The 18,150-nt window shown below is 40.7% G+C and overlaps 1 protein-coding gene across 1 annotated transcript in view; it reads right to left on the bottom strand.

The window, feature by feature from the left end:
- Nucleotides 1-17,911, bottom strand: part of ZNF346 (zinc finger protein 346) — a 53,329-nt gene extending 35,418 nt beyond the window's left edge. Inside the window, exon 1 of the mRNA XM_006884387.1 lies at nt 17,737-17,911. Within this exon, the coding sequence (XP_006884449.1) occupies nt 17,737-17,911 (175 nt within the window). The remainder of the gene's footprint in view (nt 1-17,736) is intronic.
- Nucleotides 17,912-18,150: the final 239 nt, after the last annotated feature.

Below are 18,150 nucleotides of genomic sequence, written 5' to 3'. Positions count from 1 at the left end.
CTCAAAGGAATATGTTAAAACATAAACAGATAAACAGATACATGCACACTTAGGAGATAATTGATAAACACAGGTTAAGGTATGATAATGAATTCTTAAAACATCACAAAACATGGATGACCTGGAGGACATTATACAGAGTTTACTATTACAATAACTTAAAGAAAAGTTTATACATAGGAAACAAAAACCTCCTTCAATGGTTACCAGAGGTAAGAGAAATAGGAGAAGTGAAGGAAAACAAGTACTTAGGTAATGTTGTTGTGTACTATGAGTGGGAATTGACTCAAAGCTGACACACTAGTGGGTTTTCAGGGGCGGCAAATTGCACAAGCAGAGACTGCCCATATTTCTGGTGTGGAGCCACTGGTCCTTGAAGCATATGCCTTTGGCTGGCAGCACAATCAGATAACAGACACATATTAAGCTGGGTAAAGGAAAAGGATACAGAAAACAAGGGTGATTAGCATGTCGTTGTTATGTGCAACTGAGTTGACTAGACCTCATAGCGACCCTATAAACAAGGGCTTTGAACCATGACTTATCCTGAGCCAACCTCACCACCTCTGACACACCTGATGACATTGTCACAGTCCCTGTGTCAATCCATTTGTCAAAGGTCTTCCATTCTGGCACTGACATTCTACCCTTCTAAGCATGATGTCCTTCTCAAGGACTGGCACCTCCTGAAAATATGCTTAAAGTATGTGAGACAGAATTTCAAACTCCTTGCTTCCAAGGAGCACCTGTTTCACTTTCTCCAGGGCAGAGCTGTTTGGTCTTTTGACAATCCATGATATTAAAACTTCTTCTCCAACATCACAACTCAAAACCATCAATAATTCTTCTGTCATCTCTAACTACTGCCATGTTTTCATAGTTGCATGTACAGCAAGCAACTGAGATCACTCCTTGAATCAGGCGCATTTTAGTCTTTAGACTGACATCAATGCTTTTCCCAATGTAACTTGTGTTTGACTGTTGGTGCCAAAGTGTGTGGATCTGAGTCAGATTAAATAATTAACAACTTCAATGTTTTCTCCATCTATTATGATGCTGCCTATCGAGGATTCTGTTTTCTTTATATTGAGATACAATCCAAATTGAAAGCACTTCAGGTCCTCCTCACTTTGAACAAGGTTGTGTCATCTGCCTAAGTTATTCCTCTACTCCTGAAGCCACATTCTTCATCATAAAGTCCAGCTTCTTGAATGATCTGGCCAGTAAATAGACTGACAAAGGATGGGGAAAGGATATATTCTTGATACACACCTTTCTCGATTATAAATTATGTAGTGTTTGCTTGCTCTGTTTGGGTAACAGCTTCTTGGTCTAGGTATAAGTTTCACATAAGCACAAAAAAGCATTCTGGCATTCCCATTCTTCTCAATGTTGCCAAAAGCTGTGAGATATAAATAAATAAATATATTTAAATGATTCTGCGTAGTCAATAAAACACAAATAGACATCCTTCTGGTACTCTCTACTTTCAGCCACAATCCATTTGGCATCAGCAATGATATCCCTAGTGTCATGGCTTCTTCTAAATCTAGCTTGTATTTCTGGTTGTTCTGTTTATGTAATGTTCTAGCCATTTTAGATAATCTTCAGCAAGATTTTGTTTGCATGTGTTATTAGTGATACTGCTAATTAATTTCCATAGTTTGCTGGGTCACCTTTTGGGAGAATAGAAATAATAACAACAACAAGGGGGAAAATGTCAGTTTTGTACCAAATAAAATATGTTGGGAATTTCGGAAAAAAAAAAAAAAGAAAGAAATAATTATGGATATCGTCCAGTCCGTTGGACAGGTAGTTGTCCAGATTTCTTGGCACAACCTGTTGAGCACATGCAGAGATGCATCTGTTTGCTGAAATATGTCAATTGGTATTCCATCATTTCCTGGGTCCTTATTTTTTGCCAATGCTTTCAGTGCAGCTTAAACTTCTTCTTTATTACCATTGGTCTTAATCAAATGCTACTTCCTAAAATGCTTCCATGTCAGCCAATTATTTTTGGTACAGTGACTGTATATCCCTTCCACTTATTAAAACATTTTTCTGGATTATTCAAGATTTTGCCCAAAGTATTCCAGTATTGCAACTCAAGGCTTAAATTTGTTCTTCAGTTCCCTCAGCTTATGAAATGATGAGTAAGTTTTTCCCTTTTGATTTTCTGACTTCAGATTTTTATAATAACCTTGTAATACTTTGCTTTGTCTTCAGGAGCTGCCCTTTGAAATCTACTAAACTCTAACTTTGTTATTTCTTCCCTTTGTTTTGGTTTCTTGGTGTGGTAGTGCAATATTCAGAGTTTTTTTCTGAGATCTAGTTTGGTCTTTTCTTCTTTCTCTGTCTTTGTAATGACCTTTTGCTTTCTTTATGGATGATAGCCTTCATGTCATCCCACAGCTCATCTGGTCTTCATTCATTTGTGTTCTATGCTTCAAACCTATTCTTGAGATGGTTTTTAAGTTCAGTGGGATAGACTCAAAGTCATATATTGGTTCTTGTGGATTTGTTTTTATTTTCTTTAGCTTCAGTTTGAACTTACTAAAAAGGAAGATACAGAGAGGTATGCAATGACAATAAACAAAAAAAGACCATTACAACAAAAAGACCATTAGCAGAAATAACAAACAATAACATATAAGTAGGCACGTAATAGAGAGGTAAGATAGTTATGGGTGACTGATAAGAATGACATTCACGCTCATACATAGATTTGGCAGATTATAGTTCTACACATGTAATTTTGTGTATTACAAATACACACATTTAAGTAATAGAGCCAATAAGGAGAAAAAGTTATGACAAATTCTTAACCAAATACCCTGACGGAATAAATTTCTAGCTGTAGGACCACAGGATCATAGTCCTGGGGTACATAAAGGTCAACTGATATGCCACAGTCTACAAAGACAATGTTGTACACCCTATGCTGATAACTATCGACTGGGAAAAATGTGTGAGTGGCCATCAAAGGTGCGAGCATTAGTCTCTCCCTCTCTCTCCTGCAGAACAAAGAAGAGTGAAGAAAATCAAAGATGCATGGATATATTGCCTATCATTAATCTATCAAGTGTCCACTTCCATGAACCCGACAACAGAAGAACCAGTCTAGCTGGTGCCTGGCTAGGACTGCTGCCTGCTCCTAAAGGGATCCCAACAGAGGGTACTGATAGAGTAGGAGATAAATTTAGAACAAACTCAAAACAAGAAAAATGGCCAGTGGGAGCCAAAGAGGAGGAATGGCCAGGCTTATTGGTTTGACAGACTGGTAGAATTGCCAAGGCCTGACCCTTCACCAACCTTTGAGCTTGGAATTGAACTTACTCCGCACCACAAGTTTCAGTCAAACAAAAGGCAAATCTGCCTGGGGTACAGTAACAACAGGAAGATTCTCAGTACTTAGAACAACAAACCATAAGGACAGTGTTTGCCCAAGGACCTGAACAGAGTAATGGTGTGCATAGTTCAATGGTGATTACTTTTATAACACACAGTGTGAATGATGGAAAGTGTAAAACACAATGTGAATGAAGGAAAGTGTGAATACAATGTATATGAATTTTGTATGCAAACCAGTATAAAAGAAAAATTAACAAAAAGAAGGTAGGAAGTAAGAAGATAGAAGAATGAATGGAAAGGGAAACAAAAGGGAGCAAGCAGGAAGAGGGCTGATACAACGTGGGGAATGTGATCAATTCATAAAAAAAGATGCACAAATAGCTGAATGCAACATCAAGCTGCTCTGTAAATTTTCACCCAAACAACAATAAAGTCTAAAAAAAACCCGCAAACTATAATGTCTAGTGTCCCACTCCGTAAATAACTTGTTTAAAAAGTTTTAAAAAAATTAATAGTAAAAGATGGTGAAAGGAGACAAATAGCAAAATGAAAAATGTAAATACAGCAATATCGGTAATTAATGTGAACGGTCTGAACAACCCATTCAAAAGGTAGAGGCCCCCACACACTATCTGTAAGAGTTACATCTTATATTCAAAGAGGCAAATAGTCTGAGAATAATAGACTGAGAAAAGACATACCATATAAAAATAACCATAAGAGGGGCAGAAAGATTACATTCATGTCATACAAAACATATCTGGGGACAAAATATACTAGTGACAAAGTGGGACATATCACTATATGTTGTTGCTGTTATGTGCAAATGACTCAGCTGATAACTCCAACAGGTTTTCAGAGGCTTTAAATCACACAGGAGAGGACAGCTCATCTTTCTCCCATGGAGCAGCTGGTGGTTCAAATCATGTGCTTTTGGGTTGGCAGCAACTCCTTACCATGAGGCAACCAGGGCTAAGGAATTTTATGGAAAAATAAGCCTGGCCTTTGCTCTTGGCTACTGAGTGGTAAACAGAAGGCCCCTAGAATGGCCTGCCTGGTAGGAGTGTCTTCACATATCTGGGAGTTTTGGCCACTTATGTTGTTGAAGTCAACTCATAGCTGATCCTTCAGTGGGTTTTCAGAGGCAGTAAATCACATGGGAGGAGACTGTCCATTCTTCTCCTGTGAAGCAGGTGAAAGATTTGAACAGTATGCCTTTGGGATTGCAGTACAGCTTCTTACCACTAGGCCACCTAACAATGTGACTTATGATAGAGTGCTTTGGCCATACCATATAACTTCTGGGCCCCAGAGGAATGGGAAACTAAGGTATAATTTTTAATATCCAGAAAAAACTAAACATGACCTATGTGGGCAGCTATTTGATTCAGCAGCAATAAAAACTCTGGACACAAAAGACTTAAGTGAACTTTCCTGGTTAGCAACCCTCTGTGAGCGCTGGCACTCACGGAAGCTGGAGGAAGTAATGCTGTGCATGACTCCACAGGGAGCAGCTTTGTGCTTAGAACTCTTAGAACTTTGTGCTTAGAACTCCACAAGGAAAAGCTTTGTGCTTAAAACGCTCCCAAACTTTGAGTCTCTTTAACTAGCTCTAAATTCTATCTTTTCTACACACTCTCAAAAAACTCATTGCTTTCAAGTCTAAACCACCTTAAAGCTGACTCTCTACTGAGTTTCCAAGACTGTAAATCACAAGGCAGGAGACCAGGAGACTGCTCATCTTTCTCCTGTGCAGCTGCTAGTGGATTTGAGCCACCAGAGAGGTATGCCCTTTGAGGAAGCAGGACAACTCCTCAGGGACTAACTAGGTCACCAGAATTCCCTTTCTATATATAATAAAATAATAATAATAACAATAATAATAATAATGACAATAACATAAGAAAATAACAAAATCTTTAGAAACAAATATGTTGTTGTTGTTATGTGCTGTCGAGTCACCTGCCATCCATACTGACCTTATGTGTAGTGGCTCTGAATCCTGCTCTGTCCTGAGCCAATCTCACTGATTCTCACACCCTTACCTCCATTGCCCCAGTTACTATATCGATTCATCTCAAATGGGGTCTTCCTCTCCTGAGCTGTCCCTCCACCCTTCTGGGCCTGATGTCCTTCTAGAACCAAGGATCAGTCTCTCCTGACCACTTGCTCAAAGTATGTGAGAGAGAGCTTCACAATCCTAGCCTCCAAGGAAAAACTTGGTTTCACCCTCTCCAAGACAGATCTATTTGTTTTCTTGGCAGTCCATGGCATGTTCAATACTTTTCTCCAGCACCACAACTCTAAGGCATTGATGAATCTTCTATCATCCTTACACATTGTCCAGCTCTCTGATGTATAGCAAGTAATTGTGAAGACCATGGCCTGGATTACATGCATCTTAGTCTCTAGAATGACATCACTGCTTTTCAGTATTCTAAAGAGGTCACTGACAGCAGATTTTCCCGTACAATTTATCTTTTGATTTCCTGACTGCTGGTACCAAGAGTGTTGATGTAGAACAGAGGAAGCTGTAATTGTTAACAACCTCAATCTCCTCTCCATCTATCATGGTGCTGTCAACCGGACCAGTAGTGAGAATCTTTGTCTTCTTGATGTTGAGCTTCAATCCATATTGAAGACTACAGTCCTTCACCTTCTGCAGGAAGCACTTCAGGTCCTCCTCAGTTTTAGCAAGTAAGATTGTGTCATTTGCATAACAGGTTGTTGATGAGTCTTCCTCCAATCCTGATGCCACATTCCTCCTCATAAAGCCCAGACTCCTGAATGATTTATTCTGTATATAGACTGAAAAGGTGTGGAGACAGGATGCATCCCTGATGCACTCCTTTCCTGATTTTGAACCATGCAGTGTTTCCTTGCTCTGTTCTTAGGACTGGTTCCTGGTCCAAGTATAGGTTTCAAACAAGCACAATCAAGTGTTCTGGGATTCCCATTTTCCTCAAGGTTAGCCACAATTTCTTGTGATCCACACAGTCAAATGCCTTTAAATAGTCAATGAAACACAGATAGACATAACAAAAGTATGCTTACACACTGAAAATGATAAGACATTGCTGAAAAAGATCAATATACAACTACTGGTTTCTCCTCACTCAGAGAAGAGTAAAGAAAATCAAAGACTCAAGGAAACAATCCCAAGGACCAGCAGATCATGCAAACCACAGCCTCTAGTACTTGGAGACCACAACTAGATGCTACCTGGCTACCACTACTCACTGCTTAACTAGGATTGCAATACAAAGCACTGGACAGAGAGGAAGGGAAGAAATATGTATACACAACAAAATTTAAAAACATCAAAAAACCCAAAAAACCACTAACTGGTCTGATAAGAGACTGGCAGAACCTCTGAGACTCTAGCTCTTAGATGTCCCTTGAGTTTGGAAAAGAAACTGATTCTTAGACCTAGGAATTGACTTCTAGTCAAACAATCAACAGGCCTATAAAATAATACAGTGTTTTGGTGGCGTAGTCCATAGGGAGTTTGCTGCTAACCCAAAGGTGGCTCTTCTCTGATAGTGCTAATTCACCAGCTCTAATGGAGACAGGCAGGCAGTCTTCTCTCATGTTATTTACAGCCTTGGAAAACTCCACGGATGGTGGGCTATATGAGATGACTGCAACTCAATGGCAATCAGTTGTTTTTGAGAAAATAAATAATAACAGGGAAGAAGTGTACTCCTCAGTACAAATAACACTACAGACAACAAGAGCAGGATTTACCTAAGGAAAAAGCTCAGAAGGAAGAAGGAGGAAAGAACAATGAGTGGAAATGAGTAACCCAGGAAAGAAAACAGTGATGATACACTGAGGGGATTGCAAATCTAGGGTCATGAAATAAAATGTGTATAAACTGTTGAATGGAAAATTAATTTACTCTGTAAACCTTCACCCAAACTATAGTTAAACAAGAAGTTAAGAGATCTAAGTAAGTGGACATTCCACATTCTTGGAATGAGAGACTTAACAATGTTACCAAAGTTGTTCTTAAATTCACTAAAACCTCTATCAAAATGTTTGGCTGGGTTTGGGTTTTCGTCAATAGAAACTGACAAGTTAACCTAAAATGTACATAGAAATGCAAAGGACCAAACAGGTTACCAGGGCTAGCTGCCATCAGGGGAAAGCCATGCACCACAGAGCAAAACACTGCCAGATCATCATCCCCTTGACTGCTTGGGGACTGAACTGATCCACAGGGTTTATACCAGTTGATTTTCAGAAGTGTCTTCCCAATCACACATGCTTGGGAATGGGTAGGCAGTGAATGTATTGGTTATTTCTGTAAAGGAAATGGTTTTCACCTGCTGGACTTGTCTGTCACATATTCTGCTAACAGTGAACATCCAAATTAAGACAGACTAGGAAGAAAGATTGGCCATCCACTTCTGAAATATAACTGGCCTTTGTAAGCCCTACGTACAGTGGAGCACACTTAGAGTAGACTGACAGATATGGCAACTGAAGCTGAGCCCTCAAATTTGGAAACACAAAGGAGGAGAAACAGCTGTAAGAAGAAATTAACGATTAGTTTGTGGAATGTGAGAAGCATGAATGTAGGAAAACTGGGCATTGTAAAGAAAGAAATGGAACGCATAAATATTGACATACTGGGTATTAGTGAAATGAGATACATCTGCATGGGACATTTTGAATCCCACAATGATATGGCCTATTATGCTGGATATGAAAAGGTGAGGAAAAACAGGGTTGCTTTCATAGTTAAAAAGGCCATTTCTAGATTCATCTTGAAATACAATATTGTGACTGACAGGATAATATCCATATGCATACAAGGAAGACCTGTTAATACCACTATCATTCACATTTAAGTGCCTATAATCAGAACCAAAGAGGAGGAAATAGATGATTTCTATCAACTGTTGCAGTTAGAAATCGACTGAACATGTAACCAAGATGCTTTAATAATATTAATAATGGGTGACTGGAATGCAAAAGTTGGGAACCAGGAAGGGGCATGAGTAGTCGGAAAGTACAGACTTGGTGACAGAAATGAGACTGGTAATAGAATGAAAGAATTCTGTACAATCAAGGATTTCTTCACAGCAAATACCTTTTATAAGAAACATAAACGCAGGCTATACACATGGATTTCACGTGATGGTATGCACAATAATAAAAATTATTTTATCTGTGGAAGGAACCAATGGAGAAGTTCAATATCAGTAGTGAAAACTAGGTCAGGTGCTGATTTGGAACTGACCATCAACTGCTTATATGCAAGTTCAAATTAAAACCAAAGAAAGATAAATCATATCCACAGGAATAAAAACTTGACCTTGAGTCTATCTCTCATGAATTTAAAAATCAACTCAGGAATAGGTTTGAAGCCTTAAACATTAACGAACGAAGACCTGATAAACTGTGGGAAGATATCAAGAATATTGTTCATGAAGAAGTCAAAAAATCATTACTAAGAAGGAAGGATAAGAAAAGACCAAAATGGATGTTAAAAGGGACTCTGAATATTGCACTAGAGTGCCGAGAAACCAAAGCAAAGGGAAGAAATGAAGAAGCTGAATAGAAGATCTCAAAGGGCTGCTCAGGAAGACAAGGCAAAATATTATAATGAAATATACAAGAAGCTGGAGGCAGAAAATAAAAAGGGCCAAACTCACTCAGCATTTCTTAAGCTGAAAGAAATAAAGAATAAATTAAAGCCACGAACTGCAATGCTTAAGGATGCTATGGGCAGGATTTTGAATGATTCCAGAAGCATTAAAAACAGATAGAAGCAGTATACAGAGTCACTGTGCCAAAAATAATTTCAAGAAACAATATATGAGCATGAGGCAATGGTGATGAAAGGGAAAGTGCAGGCTGCTCTGAAGGCCTTGGCAAAAAGTAAAGGCCCAGGAATTGCTGGAATACCAATTAACGTATTTCAGCAAGCAGATGCTGCCCTGCATGTGCTCACCAAGTTGTGCCAAGAATCTGAAGGACAACTACTTGGCCAACTGACTGGAAGAGACCCACATTTATTCCCCTTCCAAAAAAAAGGTGACTCGATTGGGTGTTGAAATTATTGAATAACATCACTAAGATCACATACTAGTAAAATTCTGCTGAAGATTATCCAAAAAAAGACTTGAACAGTGCATTGACAGAGAACTACCAGAAATACAGGATGGGTTTAGAAGAGGTCATGGCACTAGAGTTATTACTGCCAATGTCAGATGGATCTTGGCAGAGAGCAGAGAGTTCCAGAAGAATCTGTTTCATTGACTATGCAAAGGCATTTGACTCTGTGGATCACAAGAAATTGTGGGTAACCTTGAGAAAAATGGGAATCTCAGACCACTTGATCGTGCTTATACAAAACCTATATTTGGACCAAGAAGCAGTCCTCAGAAAAGAGTAAGAACACTGCATGGTTCAAAATCAGGAAAGGAGTGCATCAGGGATGCATTCTATCCCTGTACCTTTTCAATCTGTATGCAGAACAGATCATTCAGGAAGCAGAGCTTCTTTTGTTGTTGTTGTTTTTTTAAAAAAATTTTCTTTCCACTAGTTTATTTACAAAATTCTAATACAAATTCAAACAAATTCTTTCAATTTCCCTCACCACCATCAATTGTGTACAACCCAGTGATTAATCTCCTCCTCCCCCTGTACATCCACATCCCTCTGGAAAGCAGAGCTTTATGAGGAGGAGTGTGGCATCAGGATTGGAGGAAGACTCATCAACAACCTACGATATGCAGATGACACAACCTTGTCTACTGATACTGAGAAAGACCTGAAACACTTGCTGCAAAAGGTCAAGGACTGTAATCTTCAATATGGATTGAAGCTCAACATCAAGAAAACAAGGATTCTCACCACTGGGCCAATTGGCTGCACCATATTAGATGGAGAAGTGATTGAGGTTGTTAACAATTACAGCTTGCTCAGATCCACAATCAACACTCTTAACACCAGCAGTCAGCAAATCAAAAGACGAACTGAACTGGGAAAATCTGCTGTCATGGACCTCTTCAGTGTGCTGAAGAGCAACAACATCCACTTAGATGCAAAGGTGCGCCTAATCCAGGCCATGGTTTTTAAATTATTTGTTATGCTTCAGAGAGTTGGACAATGACTAAGGATGACAGAAGAACAGATGTCTTTGAATTGTGATGCTGGAGAAGAGTCTTGAACATATCCTGGACTGCCAAGAAAACAAAGAGGTCTTGGAGAGAGTGAAACCAAGTCTTTTCTTAGAAACTAGGATTTTGAAGCTTCATCTCACTTACTTTGGGCATGTGGCCAGGAGTAATAGGTCCTTAGAGAAGGACATCATGCTCAGAAGGGTTGACAGTGCAGGAGAGGGAGACCCCAAATGAGATAGAATGATACAGTAACTGGGGCAATGGGGGTTGGTGTGTCAGAGTTAGTGAGACTGGCTCAGGACAGGGAAGGGTTCAGAGCTGCTGTACATAGATAGGGTCACTATGCGGCACAGGCGACTCAATGGCACATAACAACAATAACATATTATGACAGGTTTGGAAGCAGGAGTAGCATCTGCTTCCTAAATAATATGCCTCCAGAACCCTATGAAATCTGATAAATGTCGATAGTTGTAGAGGAGCTTCAGGCCTTTTGTTCAAGGGTCGCTATGAGTCTTGCTCGACTTGGAGGCAATCAACAATAACAATAACATTCCTAGTTCTACTGAAACTTGTTCAAGCCTGTGATGACTGAAGGGTAGTGGCGATACATGAGGAGCTTTGGCCTAGAACTGAACCAGTCTCCAGCATTTCATTGTTAGGTGCCATCGAGTCGGCTCTGACTCATAGCAACATTATGTACAACATATCAAGACCCTGCCCTGGGTAGGTGAGCATTCCATAATTGAATCACCAACTTCCTAAGTTACTATAGGGTCACAATGACTAATGCCACGGCACTGCTGCAGGAATACACATACAGATCAGGGGGAAAGAATTGAGAATTCAGAAATAGATACTTAGGTTTATGGTTAGTTGATTTTCAACAAAGTTGTCAAGGCACTCAAGAGAAAGGATAGTTTTTCCCCCAACAAATGGTGCTAGGACAACTGGATAACAAAGTGCTAAAAAAAAAAAAAAAGAAGAATCTTGACTCATATCTTACAAAAAAATGTATACACCTAAATCTAAGAGCTAAAAATGATAAAATTTCTAGACTAAAACATAAAATTTTTGTGCCTCTGTTAAAATGGTGTGGTGGGTGTGAGGGTGCTGGTGTCTGTCCCCTGACTTGACAAACGGGCAGACTCCCCATTTTCAGTACCAAGAGCAGCAGTCTATGGTTATTCTAATGGGGTCAGGCATGCCCCGTGCTCTAAATCTTCATTACTAACTTTGACACCATATCCCGTACTCTCTAGACTTTTCTGGGTTTGATAATTTGTTAAAATAGACCTGAAGTACTCATAGTCAATACTCACAATTATGGGTTTATTAGGAAAGTAACAGGTTACAATTCAGGATCAGCAACAATTTAGGATAGAGTTACTCCATTCCACAGCATCTTTTTTAAGCTGTGTCCAAAGGCAGGCCCTCTCTCTCAGGTGTCTGATCATCAGTCTAGCCTCTATCCTGCCTGGGCAGGTGTTACAGAATTCTTTCAGCACAGCTGTTTTAAGTTCCAGGGCATGCCATTCTGCCAGTAACCTAGTTCTAAAGGTGACTGGCTCTAGTTCTGAGGTTCAGCAAATCTAGCTCCTCAACGAATGTCCAAAGGTGCTTATTCTGTCAAGTCTTTTGTCACAGAGGCACTCAGCTTTTTCAGTATGTGGGCCAGGAAGGCCACAACTTGTTCTCATACCAGCTCTCTGGCTGCTGCCATGTCTGCTGCTGCAGTCTTGTTTGACCTGTTTCACTGTCTCTCACTGGTCTCTCTGGTATTATAGTTGTCTTCTTCTGTGGAAACTTTCAGCACAGGGATCTCAAGTCCTAAGGAGGTGCTGTACTTTCATGCTCTTTTTATTTTTTATGTTAGCAAGATCTTCATATTCTGCATCTGGAATGGCTTAGTCTAAGACTGGTAGGATGACAAAATTGAACAGTCCCTATGTTAGGATCTGCATATGCTCTCTGCACGACCCTAGGTGATATACTGTGGGCATGTTGTCCGGAGGGACCAGTCCTTAGAGAGGGACATCAAGCTTGGAAGGGTGGATGGACAGCGCAAGAGAGGAATACCCTGGATGATATGGATTGACTCAGTGACTGGGGTCAGGGGGGTAGGTGTGTCGGAGACTATGAAATCAGCTCAAGAAGAGCAGGGTTCAGAGCTATGTACTTAGGGTCACTATGTGTTGTAAGCGACTCCATGGCACATAACAACAACATTTCACAAATAGAAAGCTCTGGTGGTCTAGTAGTAAGAAACTGCCTTGCAGTCCCAAAGGCAAGTGGTACGAATCCACCAGTTGCTCAATGGGAGAAGGATGGGCATTCTCCTCTTATGCAATTTACTGCCTCTGAAAAACTTGCCAGAGGGTCAGCTATGGACCTGTTACAACTCTATGGGACACAACAACAACAACAATAACAACAAAAACAAATCTCATTTATTTCACTAGCAAGCTATTCAGTTCCTTTGGTAGGCTACAAACACCTTATCTTTGTATACTCCTATCTTCTTAGAAGGGAGTCTGATGGCATAGTGGGTAAAGAGTTGTGCTGCCAACCCAAAGGCAAGAGGTTCAAATCCACCAGTTGTTTCATAAGAGAAATATGGTCAATCTTCTCCTATGTGATTTACAGTCTCTGAAAATGGGCTGGAGGGTCAGCTATGAGTTGATTTAGACTCATTGGCAATGAGTTGGGCTTTTTCTCCTTTGTGGTTAAACCTTGTCTCACATGCTTAGGGGATGTTGTCAGAAGGGCCCAGTCCTTAGAAAAAGGTATCGTGCTGGGAAAGCTGGATAGGTAAGAGAAAGAGACAAAGACCCTCAACAAGAGATACAGATCAAGGTTCAGATCTGTTCTCAGAGTCATTATGAGTTGTAGTCAACCCAATGATATCTAACAACAAGCTCTTTAAAGGGAGCATGGGTGGTGTAGTCAGCAGGAGTTACACTAACCCAAAGACTACACCTCTCTTGCAGTTCAAATCCACAAGCAGCTCCTTGAGAAATATAGGGGTGTTGTTCTCTCTTGCAATTTCTGGCATTGGAAATCCAAGAGAGAGTTGTCTAGGAGTTGGTTTTGACTCAATGGCAATGAGGTGGAGTTTACTGGGGTTGGGTTGGGTTTTTTTGGTGGCTTTTTTTCCTCTTTAAGATTTCTTTAAAATGCTAATGGGTAAGAATGTATCTTTACAAATCAAGATGTGCCTGACCCAACTCATGGTATTCTCAATTGCTTCATATACATGTGAAAGTTGGACAATTAATAAAAAGACCACATAATTGATACCTTTTAATTATGTTGTCCCCAGATATTACTGAATATACTATGGACTGCCAAAAGAACAATCAAACCTATCTTAGAAAAAGTACTGCCTTAAAGGAAAAGATGGGGAGATTTGGCTCACATACTTTGGGCTCAGTCCCTGGATATAATGCTTGGAAAAACAGCAGTGAAAGAGAGGGAGGCTCTCTAAGGCAGATCAACACAGAGAATGAATTATGGGCTTAAACTCAGCAGAAATGTGAAGATGATACAGCGTTTCCTGTTGTACACAGGGCCACTATGAGTCATAGTTGACTCGATGGCACTGAGTAATAACTACAAAAAGTTGGTGGGAGTTAAAAAAAGCATGGGTAGAATAACCACATTAAGCAATCTATCACATTTTGAGTTAAGTTTGAGTTCTTAGATATCAAAAGCATAATCCTTAAGAGAAAATAAATTATAAATTGAATTTCACTAACATTTAAAATTTTGCCCTTCAAAAGGCATCATTTAGAAAACGAAATGATAAGATACAACCTGGGAGAAAATATCTACAAATCATACACCAGAAAAGATACCTGCATCCAAACATAGAAAGAACTCATAACTACTCAGAAATATTAAATATGAAGAACCCAATTACAAAGTAGGCAAAAGATCTGAATACATTTTTCACAAAAAGATATACAAATGGGAAATAAGCACATGTAAAGAAGCTCAGCACCAATTTTGTTCTCAAAAGATGCAAATTAAAACCACAATGAGCTATCACAACACACCCACTGTTGTTGTTGTGTACCACTGAGTCAGAACCAACTCATAGCTAACCCCCAAGTGGGTTTTCAGAGGCAGTAAATCACAAGGGAAGAGAGCGTTCATCTTTTTCCCATGGAGCAGCTGGTAGATTAGAATGATATAGTTTTGCAGTGGCAGTACAATTTATTACTACTAAGCTGAAGAGCAATGGTGTCTCTCTGGACACTAAGGTGTGTCTGATACAGGCCATGGTCTTTGCTATCACTTGTTATGCATCAGAGAGTTGGACAATGACCAAGGAGGATAGAAGGAGAATTGATGCCTTTGAGCTGTGGTGCTGGAGAAGAGTATTGAGTGTACCATGGACTGCTAGGAAAACAAACAGATTCATCCTGGAAAGGGTTAAACCAGGTGGCTCCTTGGAAGCAAGGATTCTGAGGCTCCATCCAACATACTTTGGACATGTTGTAAGGAGAGACCAGTCCTTGGAGAAGGACATCATGCTTGGGAGGGTGGAGGGACAGCGCAGGAGGGGAAGGCCCTCTATGAGGTGGATTGATTCAGTGACTGGGGTAATCGGGGTGGGAGTGTCAGAGACAGTGCGACTGGCACAGGACAGAGCCGAGTTTAGGGCAGTTGTATATAGGGTCGCTATGAGTCACAAGCAACTCGACGGCACATAACAACAACAAAGCTACCAAAACTTCTGACATACCCACTAGAATGACAATAAAAACAACAACAAAATAGCAAATGTCGGCAAAGTTGTAGCAATAGATACTGGAGCCTAAACATTGTTGGTAATGCCATTAATAATTTTTAATTTCAATATCTTTCCAATATATTGGTCCTTTTATTATTATGCTTACGAGTTTAGATAGGTGCCATGGAGTCTGTCAAGTTGCAAAGTCTGCAAAGAAACAGCCTCTAGAAAATTGCCCTCACTTCAAACACCAGCTATAAGTACTGGTGTCTCCAGGATTATCCTTGCTTTAAAACATTTGGGAGTTTCTCAAAATGCTAAACACTGGGGAGCTCTGGTGGCCTAGTGACAAGAAACTGTGCTGCAATCCCAAAGGTTCATGGTTCAAATCCACCAGAAGCTCTGCTGGAGGATGGGCAGTCTCCTCCTGTGCCAGTAGGATTCGATCACACACACACACACACACACACACACACACACGCGCGCGCGCTTAATATTGTTACTATATGACTGACAATTCCATTCCTGGGTATCCTAGAGAAATTAAAACATTTGTCCAAATAAAAATGTGTACATAATAACCTTGTATATGAAAAACCTGCTTATAACAGCATTTCCAATAATTAAATTCTGATTCTGCAAAGGGCTGTGAAGTGTCATCCAACCAAACTGGGAATAATTCAAATGTCCATGACCTAGTGAATGGATAAACAAAATGCTGTCTATCCATACAACAAAATTCTATTCAATAACAAAAAGAAATGAAGTACTTACTAATACATGCCACAACCTGGATGAGTTTCAAAAACGTAAGTGAAAGATGCCAAATTCAAAAGACTATGTATTGTATGATTCCATTTATATAAAATATCCAAAGAAGACAAATTATTTATAGTCAAGAAACACATCAGTGCTTGCCTAAGGCAGGGGGTGGAGGTGGGGATTTACTTTAAATGAACCACGTGGAGAGATGGAAATGTTCTAAAACAGGACAGAAGTAGTAATGGTTATATAACTCTATACTTTAACTAAAAATCACAGACTTGTACAGAAACAATGGCAAATTTTATGTTGTTTGTAACTAAGTAACGCTGGGGTGTTGTTTTTTTTTTTAAAAAAAAAACAAATAAAGAAAAAATCCCACCAAAGTGAAATTAGTATTGTAGGCATCTACTTGGACCTTATGTAAAAATGAGAGCTGGAATACGAACTAGGTACTAAATTAACACCATACACTCATGCATGTATAATACTCAATTCACTTTTCAGGGCATGCTTTCTCTCTCCCTCATTTACTGCTTGTGTGTACCCCAACTTGTAAGCATAACTTCTTCACTGCACCCACTCGCACTATTCTAAAACTGTTCTTGTGAACTAGACTACAACCTCTTCAAGGGTCACGGCAGTAACTTATCACTTCAGGGATTCTGATGTCCATCCAGTGTTGAGAACAGAGCAGGCATGACTGACAATTTAGAAGAGAATTAGGAAGGTAATAACTTTGTATTAAACAAGTTTAAAAGCATGAAGGTCAGGGAACAGTGATACAGTACAAATCTTAATGCAGATGTCAAACCTATTCTTAAATTTAAAGATATGCACTTTGCATATGATTTTAAAAATTGCTCTTTATTTCAGAAGTTTACAAACAATTCTTTAAACTTTCCAAGATTAGTCTGCTCTATAAAGGAACCACGAGAGAAACAGCCTTTCTTTGCAGATACGTGACAAGATCCGCATAGAATCCCTGATGCTGTAAGGCTAGAAAACGTAGCTGCCGCTGCCCTAGATGTTTGATGGGTCATACAACCAAGGTGAGGCTAGTTCTAACCCCTCTTGTCATCTCCCATCAAACACCTCACAAACTACAGCTTAGGTGACTTTCAAGGCGGTCTTGTGTACAATGTTGTTCACAACTTTTGGTCAAGTATGAAATACAAAGAAGCAGGAGCCAAACAAGCTCACATCAATTTCTGACTCGTGGCCCCAAACGTGGGCACACAGAAACAAGAATAAACTAGGGGTGTCACCAAGGCCAGGAAGAACACGTGGGGAAAGGGAAAACCTTCCAAAGCCCTTGAAAGTGTGCATCTTCAGACGAGACACTAAAGGTCCTGGGGCGTCAGAAAGGCATGTTGCAGGCTTTGAAAGCCTAGTATGAATAGTCTAGGCTTGGAAAGAGCTGTGTTCTGATGAGTGAAGAGTGCGAGAGCAAAACACGGGGCTTTAGAGTGAGAAAATCCTTGACCGTCTGCGCGCAGGGGTGTGATTTCTGGGATGGCGCGGCCCCGATTTCCCGGAGACGACCCCGGTACCCCGGCCCTGGAACATGAGAGCCAGAGTCCCCCGCGCGTCACGCGAGGGGGCGGGCCGGGGGCCAGGGGGTGTGACTGTGGACCTGCGAGGCTGGTCTGCTGTCCACCCGGCGCTCACTGCCACACTGCGCGGGACAAGCGGCGGCACAAGCAGGAGGGAGAGGGGCTTTTAGCCTCTCAGGTTCCCCAGACTCACCTTCCTCCCTCCCCACAGGTTGGGCCCCGGACACCGCTTCCCACAGGCGGCGCGCCCTCTCGCGGTCGAAGCGCACCCCGTCCGGTTCCCGGCCCTCCCGCTGCTCCGAGATGTTGTATGGCCCTGCCCCTCCGCTGTCCGGGGCCTCCACGGTGCCCAACACGGGACATTCCATCTTTCCTGCAAAACCTAACCGGCCAAGAGTTGCTCACGCGCGTCGGTCTCGCGAGATGTGGATCTAGGGTGACTTTGCCCAGTTAACAAATCTCGCGAGGTTTAGGCTGTACCGATCGCTTCGCGGCGCCGGCTGTGCCGCTTTTATTCTCTAGTGTTGCGGGAAGCTCCGAGCATTTGCTGCTGGTAGGAAATTCGGTGTTTGGTTCCTATAACCTTCCTCGACAGAACAGGCATGTG

This window comes from Elephantulus edwardii, unplaced genomic scaffold, assembly GCF_000299155.1.
Source record: "Elephantulus edwardii isolate Elephantulus edwardi_28Jun2011 unplaced genomic scaffold, EleEdw1.0 scaffold00033, whole genome shotgun sequence".
NCBI classification, from domain to species: Eukaryota; Metazoa; Chordata; class Mammalia; order Macroscelidea; family Macroscelididae; genus Elephantulus; species Elephantulus edwardii.
Note: the sequence above shows the minus strand (reverse complement) of the source record. Positions and strands in the feature narration are given on the sequence as shown.